This window comes from Somniosus microcephalus, chromosome 12 (genome assembly GCF_052327205.1).
Source record: "Somniosus microcephalus isolate GS21.2 chromosome 12, FLI_Smic_1.0, whole genome shotgun sequence".
Lineage (NCBI taxonomy): Eukaryota > Metazoa > Chordata > Chondrichthyes > Squaliformes > Somniosidae > Somniosus > Somniosus microcephalus.
This window is the reverse complement of record NC_140998.1, coordinates 81,968,306-81,982,399: the sequence shown is the minus strand read 5'-3', so window position 1 is coordinate 81,982,399 and position 14,094 is coordinate 81,968,306. Positions and strand designations below refer to the sequence as shown.

The 14,094-nt window shown below is 42.3% G+C and overlaps 1 protein-coding gene across 4 annotated transcripts in view; it reads left to right on the top strand.

Moving 5' to 3' along the window:
• LOC147109359 (uncharacterized) overlaps positions 1-13,623 on the top strand; it is a 73,308-nt gene extending 59,685 nt beyond the window's left edge. For 3 of the 4 annotated variants that reach the window (XM_086003239.1, XM_086003240.1, XM_086003238.1), the window contains exons 6-7: positions 11,091-11,185; positions 12,269-13,623. In XM_086003239.1, the coding sequence (XP_085859365.1) occupies positions 11,091-11,185; positions 12,269-12,345 (172 nt within the window). In that variant the 3' untranslated portion in view covers positions 12,346-13,623. The remainder of the gene's footprint in view (positions 1-11,090; positions 11,186-12,268) is intronic. The other variant, XM_086003241.1, reaches the window with a different exon arrangement.
• Positions 13,624-14,094: the final 471 nt, after the last annotated feature.

Sequence of the window (14,094 nt, the reverse complement as noted above, 5' to 3'; positions counted from 1 at the left end):
CAGACAAATTTGTCCCGTAGGGTATCTGCCAGTCCTGCTCCGAACTGGCAGTGCTTTGATAGCTTGCGTAGTTCCGTAAGGTACTCAGTATTGCTCTCATCTTTATGCTGAGTTCTCCTGTGGAATTTAAATCTTTCTGCTATCGGCAGCGGTGCAGGGTTTAGGTGTTCCTGTAGGATAGCAACAATTTCATTAAAACTCTTCGCCTTTGGTTTGGCTGGAGTAATCAGGTCCCACAATAGGCTGTACGTTCTCGCACCCATTAAGTTTAGCAGTACCGATGCCTTTTTCTCATCGGCTATTTCGTTTGCCTCGCAATATATCTCGACTCTTTCCACATACGTGGTCCAGTCCTCTATGGCATTATCAAAGGCAGTGATACAGCCAGTCTTCGGCATCTTGAAAATCTAAAATGGCGCCTCCCGCGCTTTGCCTTCTTCCCCGCTGGATTAAGATGGCACCTCCCGCGCTTTGCCTTCTTCCCCGCTGTTGCTAGCGCTGCTTTCCACGGTTTCCGTTGCAATCTGCAGCTCCTCGCGGTTTTCTGTGCGTTTAATTTTAATTTTTTTATTTTATTATTTTTCCCGTCGTGGAACAACCCTGTGGGACTCTTGCCTCCCTCTTCTTGGGTCCGTACGCTGCCCGGCTTCGTAGCACCGGCCGCGCCCTGTGTGCTCCACCCTCTCTCCTCTTCCCGACAACGCTGCTCGGCCCTGTTGCAAGCCACCCGCTCGAGTTCTCGACCGCCGCAGCCCAGGAAGGATCAGTGTACTACCTGCCACCAGCCCGATTAGCTGAAGCACCGTCGACAGGAACCAAGCCCCGCTCTCGACAGCTTCTCCTGTAACCTTCAACTCCGCTGACTCAGGGGCGGATGCCCACGGTCGACGCCCGTTTCTACTGCTCCTTTCTTCCTTCTGGCCTCGACCTCTGCTCACTTCGCTTCAGGAACGGATCCCATGAGGTGGTGCAGACTGTAGGTAAGTTTGTATCTGCTCGTCGCCAATATTATGTCCGTGTATAATTGAGACACGGACAGCAGGAGTTGATTATAATAAGTCTTTACTGAATGGAGACAATCGGGAAACTGAAACTACAGAAGATTGCTAGCGCCTTTTATACAGGGGTGGTCACTGCCGGTACTGCAGTCTGAGACCAGTTATTCCCTTAAAGGTACATACACAACAGGTTTGCGTTATCTTCAATTTTTATCGTTGCCGTTACGCCTTTTAGAGTCCCAAGTCCTTGCTGGAACACCTCTTTGGCGTCAGTTAGAATTTTTGACAGTCGTCCAGGTGTGACGTCATCATCCTTTTTGTCAGCCACAGTTAGCGCCTGAATGGAATGCCAATCCAATTGTATTTTTCGGATCCATTCACGTCCCAATAATGGTGGTCCTCCATCTTGTAGTATATATAGATACAGTTTCTGTGTTTCCTTGCCGTTGTATTTAATGGGCACCCTTATTTTTCCTCTGGGGTAGACTTTTTGCCCCGTATATGTCTTCAATACAGTGGACGTGTCCTTCAAGGGTATGTGTGAGAATAGCCGCTCGTAGTCTTGTCGATTCATGACTGTTAGGGCTGATCCTGTGTCCAATTCCATCTTTACTTGGGACCCTGCTATCATGAGGGTGACCCAAATGGTTCAGTGATCCTCCTTTGCGATCGCCTTGTGTAACTTTAGACAACTTAGTCTCCTGCTCCCGGAGTCATTATCACTCTCCTGATCTTCTGAACTACTGTCTGTCGTTTTTTTTTACTTTCTTGTACTTTTCCTCAGTAGTTCTTTTAGTGTTGGTTTTCTTTCCCGACCTGCAGACTCGTGCTATGTGTCCCACTTTTCCACATTGCCTGCATACTTTGTCCTTAAACCAGCAGTCCTTCTGGTCATGGGTTGTTCTGCCGCAGCGATAGCACTTTTCTGCTCCATATGCCATTTCGTTGGTGCTATATTCTTGTGGTTTCTGTTGTATTTCTGCAGCTCCCTGTGCTGCTGCTTCGTAGGATACTGCCACGCTGAAAGCCTTTTCTAGCGTAAGGTCCTTTGCCGAAAGTAGTCGTTTCTGGGTTCCTTCATTCTGCAGCCCGCAGACAAACTTATCCCTTAAGGTATCTGTCAGTCCTGCTCCGAATTGACAGTGCTTCGATAACTTGCGTAGTTCTGTAAGATAGTCAGCATTACTCTCATCTTTGTGCTGGTTTCTTTTATGGAACTTGAATCTTTCTGCTATCAGCAGCGGTGTAGGGTTTAGATGTTCCTGTAAGATATTGACAATCTCTTCAAAGCTTTTCTCCATTGGTTTAGCTGGGGTAATTAAATTACGCAATAGGCCGTACGTTCTCGCGCTCATCAAATTTAATAATACCGATGCCTTCTTTTCATCGGCCACCTCATTTGCCTTGCAGTACACTTCAATTCTTTCCACATACGTGGTCCAGTCTTCTATTTTGTTGTCGAAAGCAGCGATACTGCCACTCTTCGGCATCTTGGGTGGTTTAAAATGGCGCCTCCCGCACTTTTCCTTCACAGAATCACAGAATCACAGAAACCCCACAGTGCAGATAGAGGCCATTTCGGCCCATCGAGCCTGCACCGACACATATCCCACCCGATCCCCGTAACCCCTACACCAACACATATCCCACCCTATCCCTGTAACCCCACGCATTTAATCCCCCTTCTTCCCCAATGGATTAAAATGGCGCCTCCCGCGCTTTTCCTTCTTCCCCATGCTGCTCCTAGCGTTCTAAATAGTAATGGCGGCGCCCCGCGGCTTCGGCGCGTCTCTGTTTTGTTAGTTAATTTCCTTCGTTTTATTCTTCTTCGACGCTGTCCACTGCGCGTCTCTTTTTATTTTCTCTAACGCTGCCCGGCTCTTGAGCACCGACCGCGCCCTGTGCGCTCCACCCTCTCTCTCTCTTTTCCTTCCCGACGACGCTGCACGGCCCCCTTGCAGAGTCGCTCGATCGAGCTCAAGCCCACCGCAGTCCGGAAGGGTCAGCGCACTATCTGCTACCAGCACGATTTGCTGGAACACCTTGACTGGGGAGCCAAGCCCAGCTCTCCACAGCTTCCCCTGCGATTCACTGAACTCTGATGGATCACTGGGCGGTTGCCCAAGATCGATGCCCGTTGCTCTGGCTTCGACCTCCAAGAAGCTTCTTTTCAGGGATGGATCCCCGTGAGGTGATGCAGTACTGCAGGTGAGTTCGAACCTGCTCGTCGCCACTGTCATGTCCGCATATCAATAACACACGGACTGCAGGAGAACGGTAATAACAGGTATTTACTGAACAGAGGGTATGCTGGAACTGAAAGTACAGAAGCCTGCTACGGCTTTATATACAGGTGTGGTCACTGCCGGTACTACAGTATAAAAGCAGTTCTTTTCTTAAAGGTACATACACAACAAGCAAGTTCAGGGGAATTAAGATATACGCCCTGTTCTGCAAATCTCCAGAATTTCCTGGTCAATTGACGCCGCTCCGCTGTTTGCTTTACACAAATAGCATCTCATTCTTAGTCTTCCCATTTTTAAGAACTTGCTGGATTTGCTTGTTAATCTCCCATTAAACTCACCACAAAGTTAAGTCTAATAATTAATAGCATAAGTATTCTTTTAACGATGTGATAATGTTAATGGCTGCCAATTAACCTCACTGGTCCAGAAAGTTAACAATTTAAACTGTGGAGTCTCATTCCTTCAGAGAGTGAATTGTTGGAGAATTTAAAAATGTCAAATTTTCAATTTTTACATTTTTTTTCTTTTTTCTCTCTATCAACCCAGTCTTTTTTCCCTCTCTGTACCTGATTTGACTCTAATTCACCTTCCTTCTCAGTCATTTCTCTGTTTATTTCTCAATCCTTAAATCGCATTGGTTAAGGAGATACACTGTTGGTCTCACCATTCACTATAGTCCCAGACCAGAACTGTTACCCTCGGCACGTCGTTATCAGCTCTCGCTTCCAGCAAGTTAGGATGCAAAACATTTTTTGAGGTGAAGGGTGCAGGAAAAAATGTAACTTATGGCGTATGTGAGATGCCTTGCTCCAACCAGTTTCAGACCAAAGGGCCAGGAATTACACCTTTTCCTTCATTGTGGAGTACAGGTAGTATGGAATTTCTCTCTTGGCTGTAACATTGTAAAATAATTACCTCACTAGATTTCTAATTAATATCAGTCAAATCATCTGCATATTAGAAAATTCAAGGAAGGCAACAAGCCATTTGTCCCCGTGATATTCCAAAATTCCAGTCTCTCATCCAGCAATAGCTGATTTTTACATTAGCCTTACAAGGAGTTTTGCGTTGCTGTTTCCCAACATGCGGGACTCGTGCACCCAGTGACATCCCCAATGTAAACTTGCTGGATTTACCAAGACTAGCCATCGGGAAGAGCAAGTTTTTTTTTTAATGCTTTGCAAGTGCCTCAATGGGACAGTGGTGGGACTGGCATTGGGAAAAGAAAGATTTTGAATCTTGCTAAAGGTTACAAAAAATCATGAGGGCTGCATTTGGGTGCTCCGGTTTCCTCCCACAGTCCAAAGATGTGCGGGTTAGGTTGAATGGCTATGATAAATTGACCCTTAGTGTTAGGGGGATTAAATACATGGGGTTACGGGGATAGGGTGGGATATGTGTTGGTGTAGGGGTTACGGGGATCGGGTGGGATATGTGTCGGTGCAGGCTCGATGGGCCGAAATGGCCTCTATCTGCACTGTGGGGTTTCTGTGATTTCTGTGATTTGGTGTGTAGGCAATGTATTGAGTACTCCTGTTTTAAACTTTCACACTGTTGATTGTTATTTTGTTGTTAAAATCTACATTGGTTTTTAAATGTAAATACAAATAAGATGTAACGTCATTACTTGCTTTTAAAATGACTTGTAATCAAGTTTTCCTTGCCTTGTCAGGATCAGCAATTCTGTTACTATTTATTTTAATTTGTTACAGATTATATCGTTATAGGAGATAAATCTTATGACCGAATAATAAGAAAGGAAGGAATGGGAAATGCCCTGTCTTTTATACGTCTATAAACAAGACCCACTGGGAATGTTTTTTTAATCTCCTCCTGCTTTGCAATTCATTGGCCCAGAAATTCGGGTCGGGGGCTTCCCGCGGGTGTAAGCCCCCGACCTGCACTTATCTTGCGCGCCGGCAGTTGAGCTCTGGGGCCTGGCCCAGCTGCCGGCGCGCTGTGCTTGCGTGTCCCAGGGGCGTAGTAAGTGCGATGCGTCCCCTGGGATCACGTGAGCCAGGGGCAGCCAATCGGAGGAGGGAAAAGCCCATTCATAAGATTGACAGGTAGATCTATCAAAACTTATAAATATTACGGGCCCAAAATAGCAGTAAACCTTCAAATAATTTTTTTAAATAATCACACTTTTTAAAGAAACTATAAATTACATTAAATAACTTTTAAACAATAATTTAAATTTTTGAAAAAAATAATTTTATTTTATAACGGGGCTAAAAATAAACTTGCCTTGCTTTAAAGTATTTAAAAATAATAAACCTGTGGAAAAAATGTTTTAATTTTCATTAATTCACCACTTACCTAGCAAAAAGCAGGCCTTACGCCTGCTTTTTAAATGTGTAAATCCTGCAGGCTTACCCTCCCGGGAAAACCTGTAAAAGAAAAAAACAAAAACCTAAGTTCAAAGCGCACGCGCGGCCTCCCCTGCGCGCGCGTTCGACCTCTGAACCTCTTCATTCAGAGGATCAGAAGTGCCGGTTTCCCACGCATGCGCAGTGTATGCAGGAAACCGGCAATTCCATTTGGCCTATGGGTGAGTACCCTGTGCGTACTCACCCGGGGAGAGCCGAATTTCTAATATCCCTTCACTTGCTGAATATTTTGAATCCATCAATCAAATTTAATTATTCCACTAGATGGCAGTCTAATTTGTAAGTGACAACCAAGTCTGAACAAGTTACGTTTAGTTGAGTTTCCCTTTGTATAATGTTTCCCGACCCCCCTCAGTTTAACAGAAAACTTCTTCATATCCACTCCATTGTTTGCCACTGTCATTTTAAAAGATTGAATTATGTCATCTTCATGTTCAAGAAGCAAGTAAATTTTGCTTCTTTAGCTTTTCTTCATAGATTGTTTAGATTTACTATTGATAATTCAAAGTTGTTATTGAACTTTAAAAAAATTATCCTATCCTTTGAATTAAGCAACATTAATAACAGAGCAAAGTGGGAATTTAGTGTTCACAATTTTTGAATTATCAAATAATTTGCACTAGCAACTTTGAATTAAGAGTAGATTGTATTTGAGGGATCGGTTATGCTTCAATTGTTTTTCCCCCTTTTCTAATTAGTTACCAGATTTCCAGAGTGCACCGAAGTGTGATCTCTCAAATACTATTTAGAATATTACTATCTTCGACTTGTACTTTATTTTTTATTCGTTCACGGGATGTGAGCGTCGCTGGCAAGGCCAGCATATATTGCCCATCCCTAATTGCCCTTGAAAAGGTGGTGGTGAGCTGCTGCCTTGAACCGCTGCAGTCCGTGTGGTGAAAGTACTCCCACAGTGCTGTTAGGGAGGGAGTTCCAGGATTTTGACCCAGCGACGATGAAGGATCGGCGATATAATTTCCAAGCCAGAATGGTGTGTGATTTGGAGGGGAACTTGCAGGTGGTGGTGTTCCCATGCGCCTGCTGCCCTTGTCTTTCCAAGTGGTAGAAGTCGTGGGTTTGGCAGGTGCTGTCAAAGAAGCCTTGGCGAGTTGCTGCAGTTGCATTTTGTAGATGGTACACACTGCAGCCACGGTACGCCGGTGGTGGAAGGAGTGAATGTTTAAGGTGGTGGATGGGGTGCCAATCAAGCGGGCTGCTTTGTCTTGGATGGTGTCGAGCTTCTTGAGTGTTGTTGGAGCTGCACTTGTCCAGGCAAGTGGAAAGTATTCTATCATACTCCTGACTTGTGCCTTGTAGATGGTGGAAAGGCTTTGAGGAGTCGGGTGAGTCGGTCGCTGCAGAATACCTAGCCTCTGACCTGCTCTTGTTGCCACAGTATTTATGTGGCTGGTCCAGTTAAGTTTCTAGTCAATGGTGACCCCCCCCCCCCGCCAGGATGTTGATGGTGGGGGATTTGGCGATGGTAATGCCGTTGAATGTCAAGGGGTGGTGGTTAGACTCTCGCTTGTTGGAGATGGTCATTGCCTGGCATTTGTGTAGCGCGAATGTTACTTGCCACTTATCAGCCCAAACCTGAATGTTGTCCAGATCTTGCTGCATTAAGGGCATGGACTGCTTCATTATCTGAGGAGTAATCATCAGTGAACATCTCTACTTACGGATCTACATATACACCTTAAAAACTCTCTGCTTTGTCAACTGGTGTCATACAATGCAATAACACTCAATGTTTGATTAACTTGCATATGCAAATTACTTCCCTGCTTCAATCATCCTTAATGATATACCATTGTTATGTAATTATTGTATTTTTAGTACTAATGTCCATTATCTTGTGTTTCTCTGTATTAAAGTAGCATTTGTAATTCATCTACCCCATTGGTATGTATTTGTAGATTACATTGGATACCTATGTACTTGTTGCATCCTGCTTTCCTACATTGCTTTGTATTAATATCTTATTATATTAGCAGTAACATTGTTGGTTGAATTGGATTTCCATTGCTAAAAATAATTTTACATGATGGGTTAGAAATCAGCTTTTTTGTTGATACTGTTTAGAAATCTTGTAAACAGTCTAATGTTAAGTATTAATCAAGGTATTTAAGACTTTGTTAACCTCTGATGCAGTGACTTTTTCGGTGGTCTCTGGTGTTTGAATGAAATATCAAGGCAAGAAATGACACAAGCACTTTATTTTCACTTGCACTGTTCAGTAAAATTTCAACCTGTGTGGTTCTGGATATTTGAATTCTGTGCTAGCGTTGGCTCACTGGTAGCACTATATTGCCTTTGAGTCATAAGGTTGTGGGTTCAAGTCCGATTCAAGAGACTTGAGCACCTAATCTAAGCTGGCACTTCGGTCCAGTCCTAAGGGAGTGATGCATTCAGAGCTCTGCTCAGGTGAATGAAAATATCCCATGGCACTAATTGAAAATTAGGGCTGTTCTCCATGTGTCCCTGGCCAACATGCGTCCCTCAACCAGCACCACCAAAATGAATTAACTGGTCATTTATTTCATTGCTGTTTGCGGGCAATGTATCTACACTTCAAAAAAACCCACTTAATTGGCTGTGAAGCAGTTTGAGACATCCTGAGGATGTTTAAAGCACCATATAAATGCAAGTTTGTTTGTTCTTTGCCAACACTCACTGTCTAGGTTACATATGAATGATGGGTATTTGAATTGTAACATTGCCACAGCATGAATCGGCACCTTCAAGTGAGATGGGGAGAAAAAGGAGGCTGTTTTTGTTTTAAATGTATTTATTTAACTGATTGGGAGAAGGGGAAGTGCAAAGAGACCTGGGTGTTCTTGTGCACCAGTCGCTGAAGGTAAGCATGCAGGTGCAGCAGGTAGTTAAGAAGGCAAATGGTATGTTGGCCTTCGTAGCAAGAGGGTTCGAGTACAGTAACAAGGATGTCTTGCTACAGTTGTACAGGACCTTAGTGAGACCGCACCTTGAGTATTGTGTGCAGTTTTGGTCGCCTTACCTGAGGAAGGACGTTCTTGCCATGGAGGGAGTGCAGCGAAGATTCACCAGGCTGATACCTGGGATGGCAGGAATGACGTATGAGGAGAGATTGTGTCGATTGGGCTTATACTCACTGGAGTTTAGAAGATTGAGAGGGGATCTCATCGAAACCTATAAAATTCTGTCAGGCCCGGACAGACTAGATGCAGGAAAGATGTTTCTGATGGCCGGGGAGTCCAGAACCAGGGGTCATAGTTTAAGGATAAGGGGTAAGCCATTTAGGACTGAAATGAGGAGGAATTTCTTCACCCAGAGAGTGGTGAACCTGTGGAATTCTCTGCCACAGAGGGCGGTGGAGGCCAGTTCATTAAATATATTCAAGAAAGAGTTGGATATATTTCTTAAGGGATATGGGGAGAAGGCAGGGACAGGGTACCGAATTTGGATGATCAGCCATGGTCTCATTGAATGGCGGAGCAGGCTCGAAGGGCCGAATGGCCTACTCCTGCTCCTATCTTCTATGTTTCTATCTCTTTCTGCAGTTGTCTATAATTCTCCATTATGTACCTAATATCTCTCACCTAATATCTCTCAATGTTGTTATAAGCACATGTTGTTATACTTGATATTTAATCAATGCCGGACTCTTGCTTGCTGATGTTCTTGGATTGGCTTGGTCTTACTAATCTCTAAATTGTTCAATGTCTCTGATAGTTTTTTTCTGGCTCAGAGCAAACTGTGACAGCATACCAACAACAACTACTTGTATTTATATAGTGCCTTTAACATTGTAAAATGTCCCAAGGCACTTCACAGGAGTATTATAAGACGAAAAAATTTGACACCGAGCCATGTAAGGAGAAATTCGGGCAGGTGACCAAAAACTTGGTCAAAGAGAGAGGTTTTAAGGAGTATCTTAAAGGAGGAAAGAGAGGCAGAGAGGTTTAGGCAGGGAATTCCAGAGCTTAGGGCCTAGGCAACAGAAGGCACGGCCACCAATGGTTGAGCGATTATAATCCGGGTTGCTGAAGAGGGCAGAATTAGAGGAGCGCAGATATCTCTGGGGGGGTGGTTGTGAGGCTGGAGGGGCGAGGCCATTGGAGGGATTTGAAAACAAGGATGAGAATTTTGAAATCGAGATTTGCTTAACCGGGAGCCAATGTAGGTCAGCGAGCACAGGGGTGATGGGTGAACGGGATGTGGTACGAGTTCAGGCACGGGCAGCCGAGTTTTGATCGCCTCAAGCTTACGTAGGGTAGAATGTGGGAGGCCAGCCAGGAGTGCATTGGAATAGTCAAGTCTAGAGGTAACAAAAGCATGGATGAGGGTTTCAGCAGCAGATGAGCTGAGGCAAGGCCGGAGACGGGTTTTGTTTTACAGTTTTATTAGCATTTATGCTGGCCTAGATGGCAATTGCTGCGTGCATGAATACAAATGTAGGTTAGATTAGATATTTTACAAAGCATTTTGAATGGTGATTGGTGGAACGGCAGTTCTGGCAATGGGTATGTGAACTTGTGTTTTGAAAGTAGTCATGTTTGCAATCTTACGTGGAGCTGTTACGACAACATGTCGCTCAAGCACTGTTGTCAGTTAATGGACTGTAGTCACTTGATCCAGTTCACTTACTCTGTTAAATCAGTGCTTTCTGCTCCTTTATATTTTTGCCATATATTTTCTTCCCATTGACAATCTGCTGTTTGCATTAACATTGGCGAGGAACTGAAATTGGGACATGGGCTACATGTAACTGTTGTCATGACATTTTCAGATAATGTCAGTCACACATTCTTTACAGCTGAGAAGTTTACCACAATTACATCTACACCCATGCATATTTTTTGAATTTCCCCATCCCAATTTTAATTTAATTATCTCTCTCTCGTTGAGTAGCAGTGTGCTATTATTCACCATTTGTCAACTGGAAGTGAACAGAGTGACGAGCTCAAGGCCTCTGCCAGTAGTGCTCACCAAGCAATGTACAAAAGTAACACAGACTTGTCCTTCAGTTTTTGATTTTGATATTGTAAAAAGTCACAGCTCATTGGCTGTTCTCCAGATCAGGATATTGATCTTTCTGGTGTTTCCAAAGCAATGGGCATCAGTGGGACTGGAAGGTCAGGTGAAACAAAGGAATTGCATGTTTCGGCACGACAGATTTGAAAATGCTGTAAAGATGGTGGCTCTGATTGGTCAGCCACTGTGAGGCGACTTTAGAAAAACATTTTACTTCAATTTATTTAAGACAAAGTTAGTATTTTCATTACCAATATAATTGAGAATAAGGCCTCTGTAGGATAATGCAATTAGCATGTACCAGTGCAGGAATGTGCTTAAACTATTATCAGCTTGTTGCTAAATGTACGGGTCTCAGCCTAGACCTAAAACCTAAAAAACAGTATTAAATTTGAGCTCTGCCCATATTTGCACTTTTTAATGTAACTATCTTTCACTTCCAGCTATGAACCAGAACTGTTCCCAGGTCTTATTTACAGAATGGTCAAACCAAGAATTGTTCTGCTTATATTTGTTTCTGGCAAAGTTGTTTTGACAGGTAAAAACAAATCTGGTTCATGTTTTTCTATTTGATCTATTGCAATTTTGGGACTGTTATGGGTCAGTGTGGAATTTGAACATTGTAATTTCAGTTAAGTTTATTTGAATTGTTGTTCAAACAGTACCTATTCAGTTCAAACTCATTTGCTGTCTGTGATGTGGGTGGGGAGGCTATAAATAGCTGTAGCCAAATGATAAAGTACCTTACTGCCTTATGCCAGCTAACGATAGTCAATGAAATTTTCTCAAGTTAAAGTGTAATTGATCCAATTCAATTTAATTCATATCAATCCGTTTCATTTTTAAAGAACTTGTTTTTTTTAAATTCTGTAATCTAATTACTAAAGGTTCCTTTTCTGATTCAATCCAAGTATACAGAAATCAGTGTTTAGTTGAATTTGTATTTCTGCAGTTGAGCTGCAATAACTTACTTTTTTCGGTGTTCCTATATAATGGGTACTGGGGAAGAAAATACAAAACTATAACTCAGCTTTATAGATCATACATTTTACAGTGATTTACTGAATAATTGTGCAGCTATTAAATTACCATATATTCCAGTGGCACAAATCTTTTCTGTAATTGATGCAAACACACTCTTCCCAAGTTTTATAAAGTAACTTTGTTTAGACAAAGCAGTCTTGCTTTATCTAATATCAGCTCTGCGTAGATGTGTGTTTATTAACTAAAATATTATCTTAAAGGTGAGAAAACCAAATCATGCTTAGAATTAAGTAGGCCTCTGGTTGTGTTCTGAATTAGTTGATAATATATATACTGTTTGACTCAAAGTATTTTCTCTTTTCCTTGTCACTGTGATGCTAAACTAATTTTGACAGTTTTAATAAAACATTTATTTTCTCTGTTAATACTGTTACTGCATGTTTATCTTGCACAAAAGATGAGTGTTCTGAAGGATCAGCTTTTGGCTTCAGCAGAGAAATTAGTTAGAACTTCCTGTAAGGATGGTATTTTACTGTCATGGATTCAGTTCAGGAGTTGCTTTGATGTCTGGCATCTCATTAGAAACATCAAGATGTAGTTCTCAAAAAGAAAGTTAAAAATGTTCATTTATCTGTAGGTGCCAAAGTACGTGCAGAGATCTACGAAGCATTTGAGAACATCTATCCCATCTTAAAGGGCTTTAAGAAGGCATAGTGGCAAAACCAGAATCCCTTCACATCCACATACCGCTGCACAAGAACTGATATCAGTGCAGATGAGCACATATGAAAAGAATGACTTCCCTGGGACCACACCTGATGTTGCAATTCACAAAATAATGCAATAAATATTGAAGAGGTAGGCCTTTTGGCCTGTTGTAATTAATCCATCCAAAAAGACTTGGCAGTTGTCCCCCACCCCTACCCCTCAAGCTATTATGACATTCAGTAACACTCCAGCTGGAAGTCCATTCCATGTGTTGATCACTCTTTCTTTGAAGAACTTCTTGACGTTGGTCTTAAATTTTCTTTACTAGTTTGAACTTGTCCCCTATCCTACTCTTGCAATTTAATTTGAATTAACTTTATATTTATACTATTCACTATCTTGTATACCTCCTATCAGATTAGCACTGTCACCTCCTTTCAAGGCTGAATAGCCCAAGTTTCTCCAGTCTTTTCTCACACCATCGCCCTCTGATGCTGGGGATCAACCATACGGCTCTCTGAACTACCTCCAGCCCTTCAGTGTCTCCCTTCTGTCTCAGTGACCAGAACTGTTCACAGTAGTCAGGGTGTGGTCTGACCAGAGAACTGTACATTTTGAACATGGCTTTCTCTTGTACTCTACTGTTTAGGTTATATAGTTTAGCATTTTATTTGTTTTTTTTTATTGCTACTCTGCACTGGTTGGACATGCTGAGTGTTATGTCTACTTGGACTCCTAGATCTCTTCATGAGTACATGTGTCGTCCACTTTCTTTATATGTGCAGCACTTCACTTTTTTGCATTAAATTTCATCTTTTTTTTATCCACTTGTATAATTTGTCCAGTTCATTTTGTATTTCCTGAGCTGCCCCTCCTAATTTGATGCCATCTGCAAATGTAACCAATTAGCAGTGAGTTTCTGAATCAAACTGTTAATGTAAATTGGAAACAGTAGTGATCCCAATATCAATTCCCGAGACTCCGCACTCTTTATCCCTGGTTAAGCTGTTTAAATGTTCTTTTGTAGACAAAAGATCTAAATTATGAAACAATGCAAATTTTTGTCTGATTTCTGTATGTGTGGAAAAAGGTTTAATGTTTTGAAGGTAATTGTGTATTGTATTCATAAAGCTTTAAGGATTAAGGATACCGACTAGATAAACTTTGTAATTTTGAAATAAATCTGTTGCGCAGGAAACCTATTGTTATTCTGAATTGTATCTTGTTTCAAATGTTCTTTAAAAACTTAATTTTTGTGAAAATAAACTTTTTTGTTGCAATATTGCTAAAGTTTTACTTTTCCAGCATTTTGGGATTTGACCTCCTATCTAGTGGTTTAATTGATAATTTGACAAAGTGGAAATTTCCTTAATTTATCTTTCCCTGTCTGCACACCCAGTTTACTGTGCCTCTGTCCAGACAAACCATAGTTGCAGCCTACTGTGCCTTTACAGACGATACCTCAGTCCATCGTGCACCACTTATGCAGAGCATACTTCTACCAATGGCCAGTCTCATGACTTCAGAAATGTCTTCTAAAGAGACTCCCTCATGGCTTTACATTTACAGTAATGACTGAAACGTACAGACCAGGCAGGTCCCAAATTCAATCCTTGGTCCGTGCTGAGTTAACTGACCAAGCAAGGGTGGTAAGGATATTACAACCGGCCATAGTGCCTCTGGATTAGTTGGGGTTCACTGTGTGTGAATATTGGGTGATGGCAGAATCAGATTTGATTGTGATTTTATGCACCG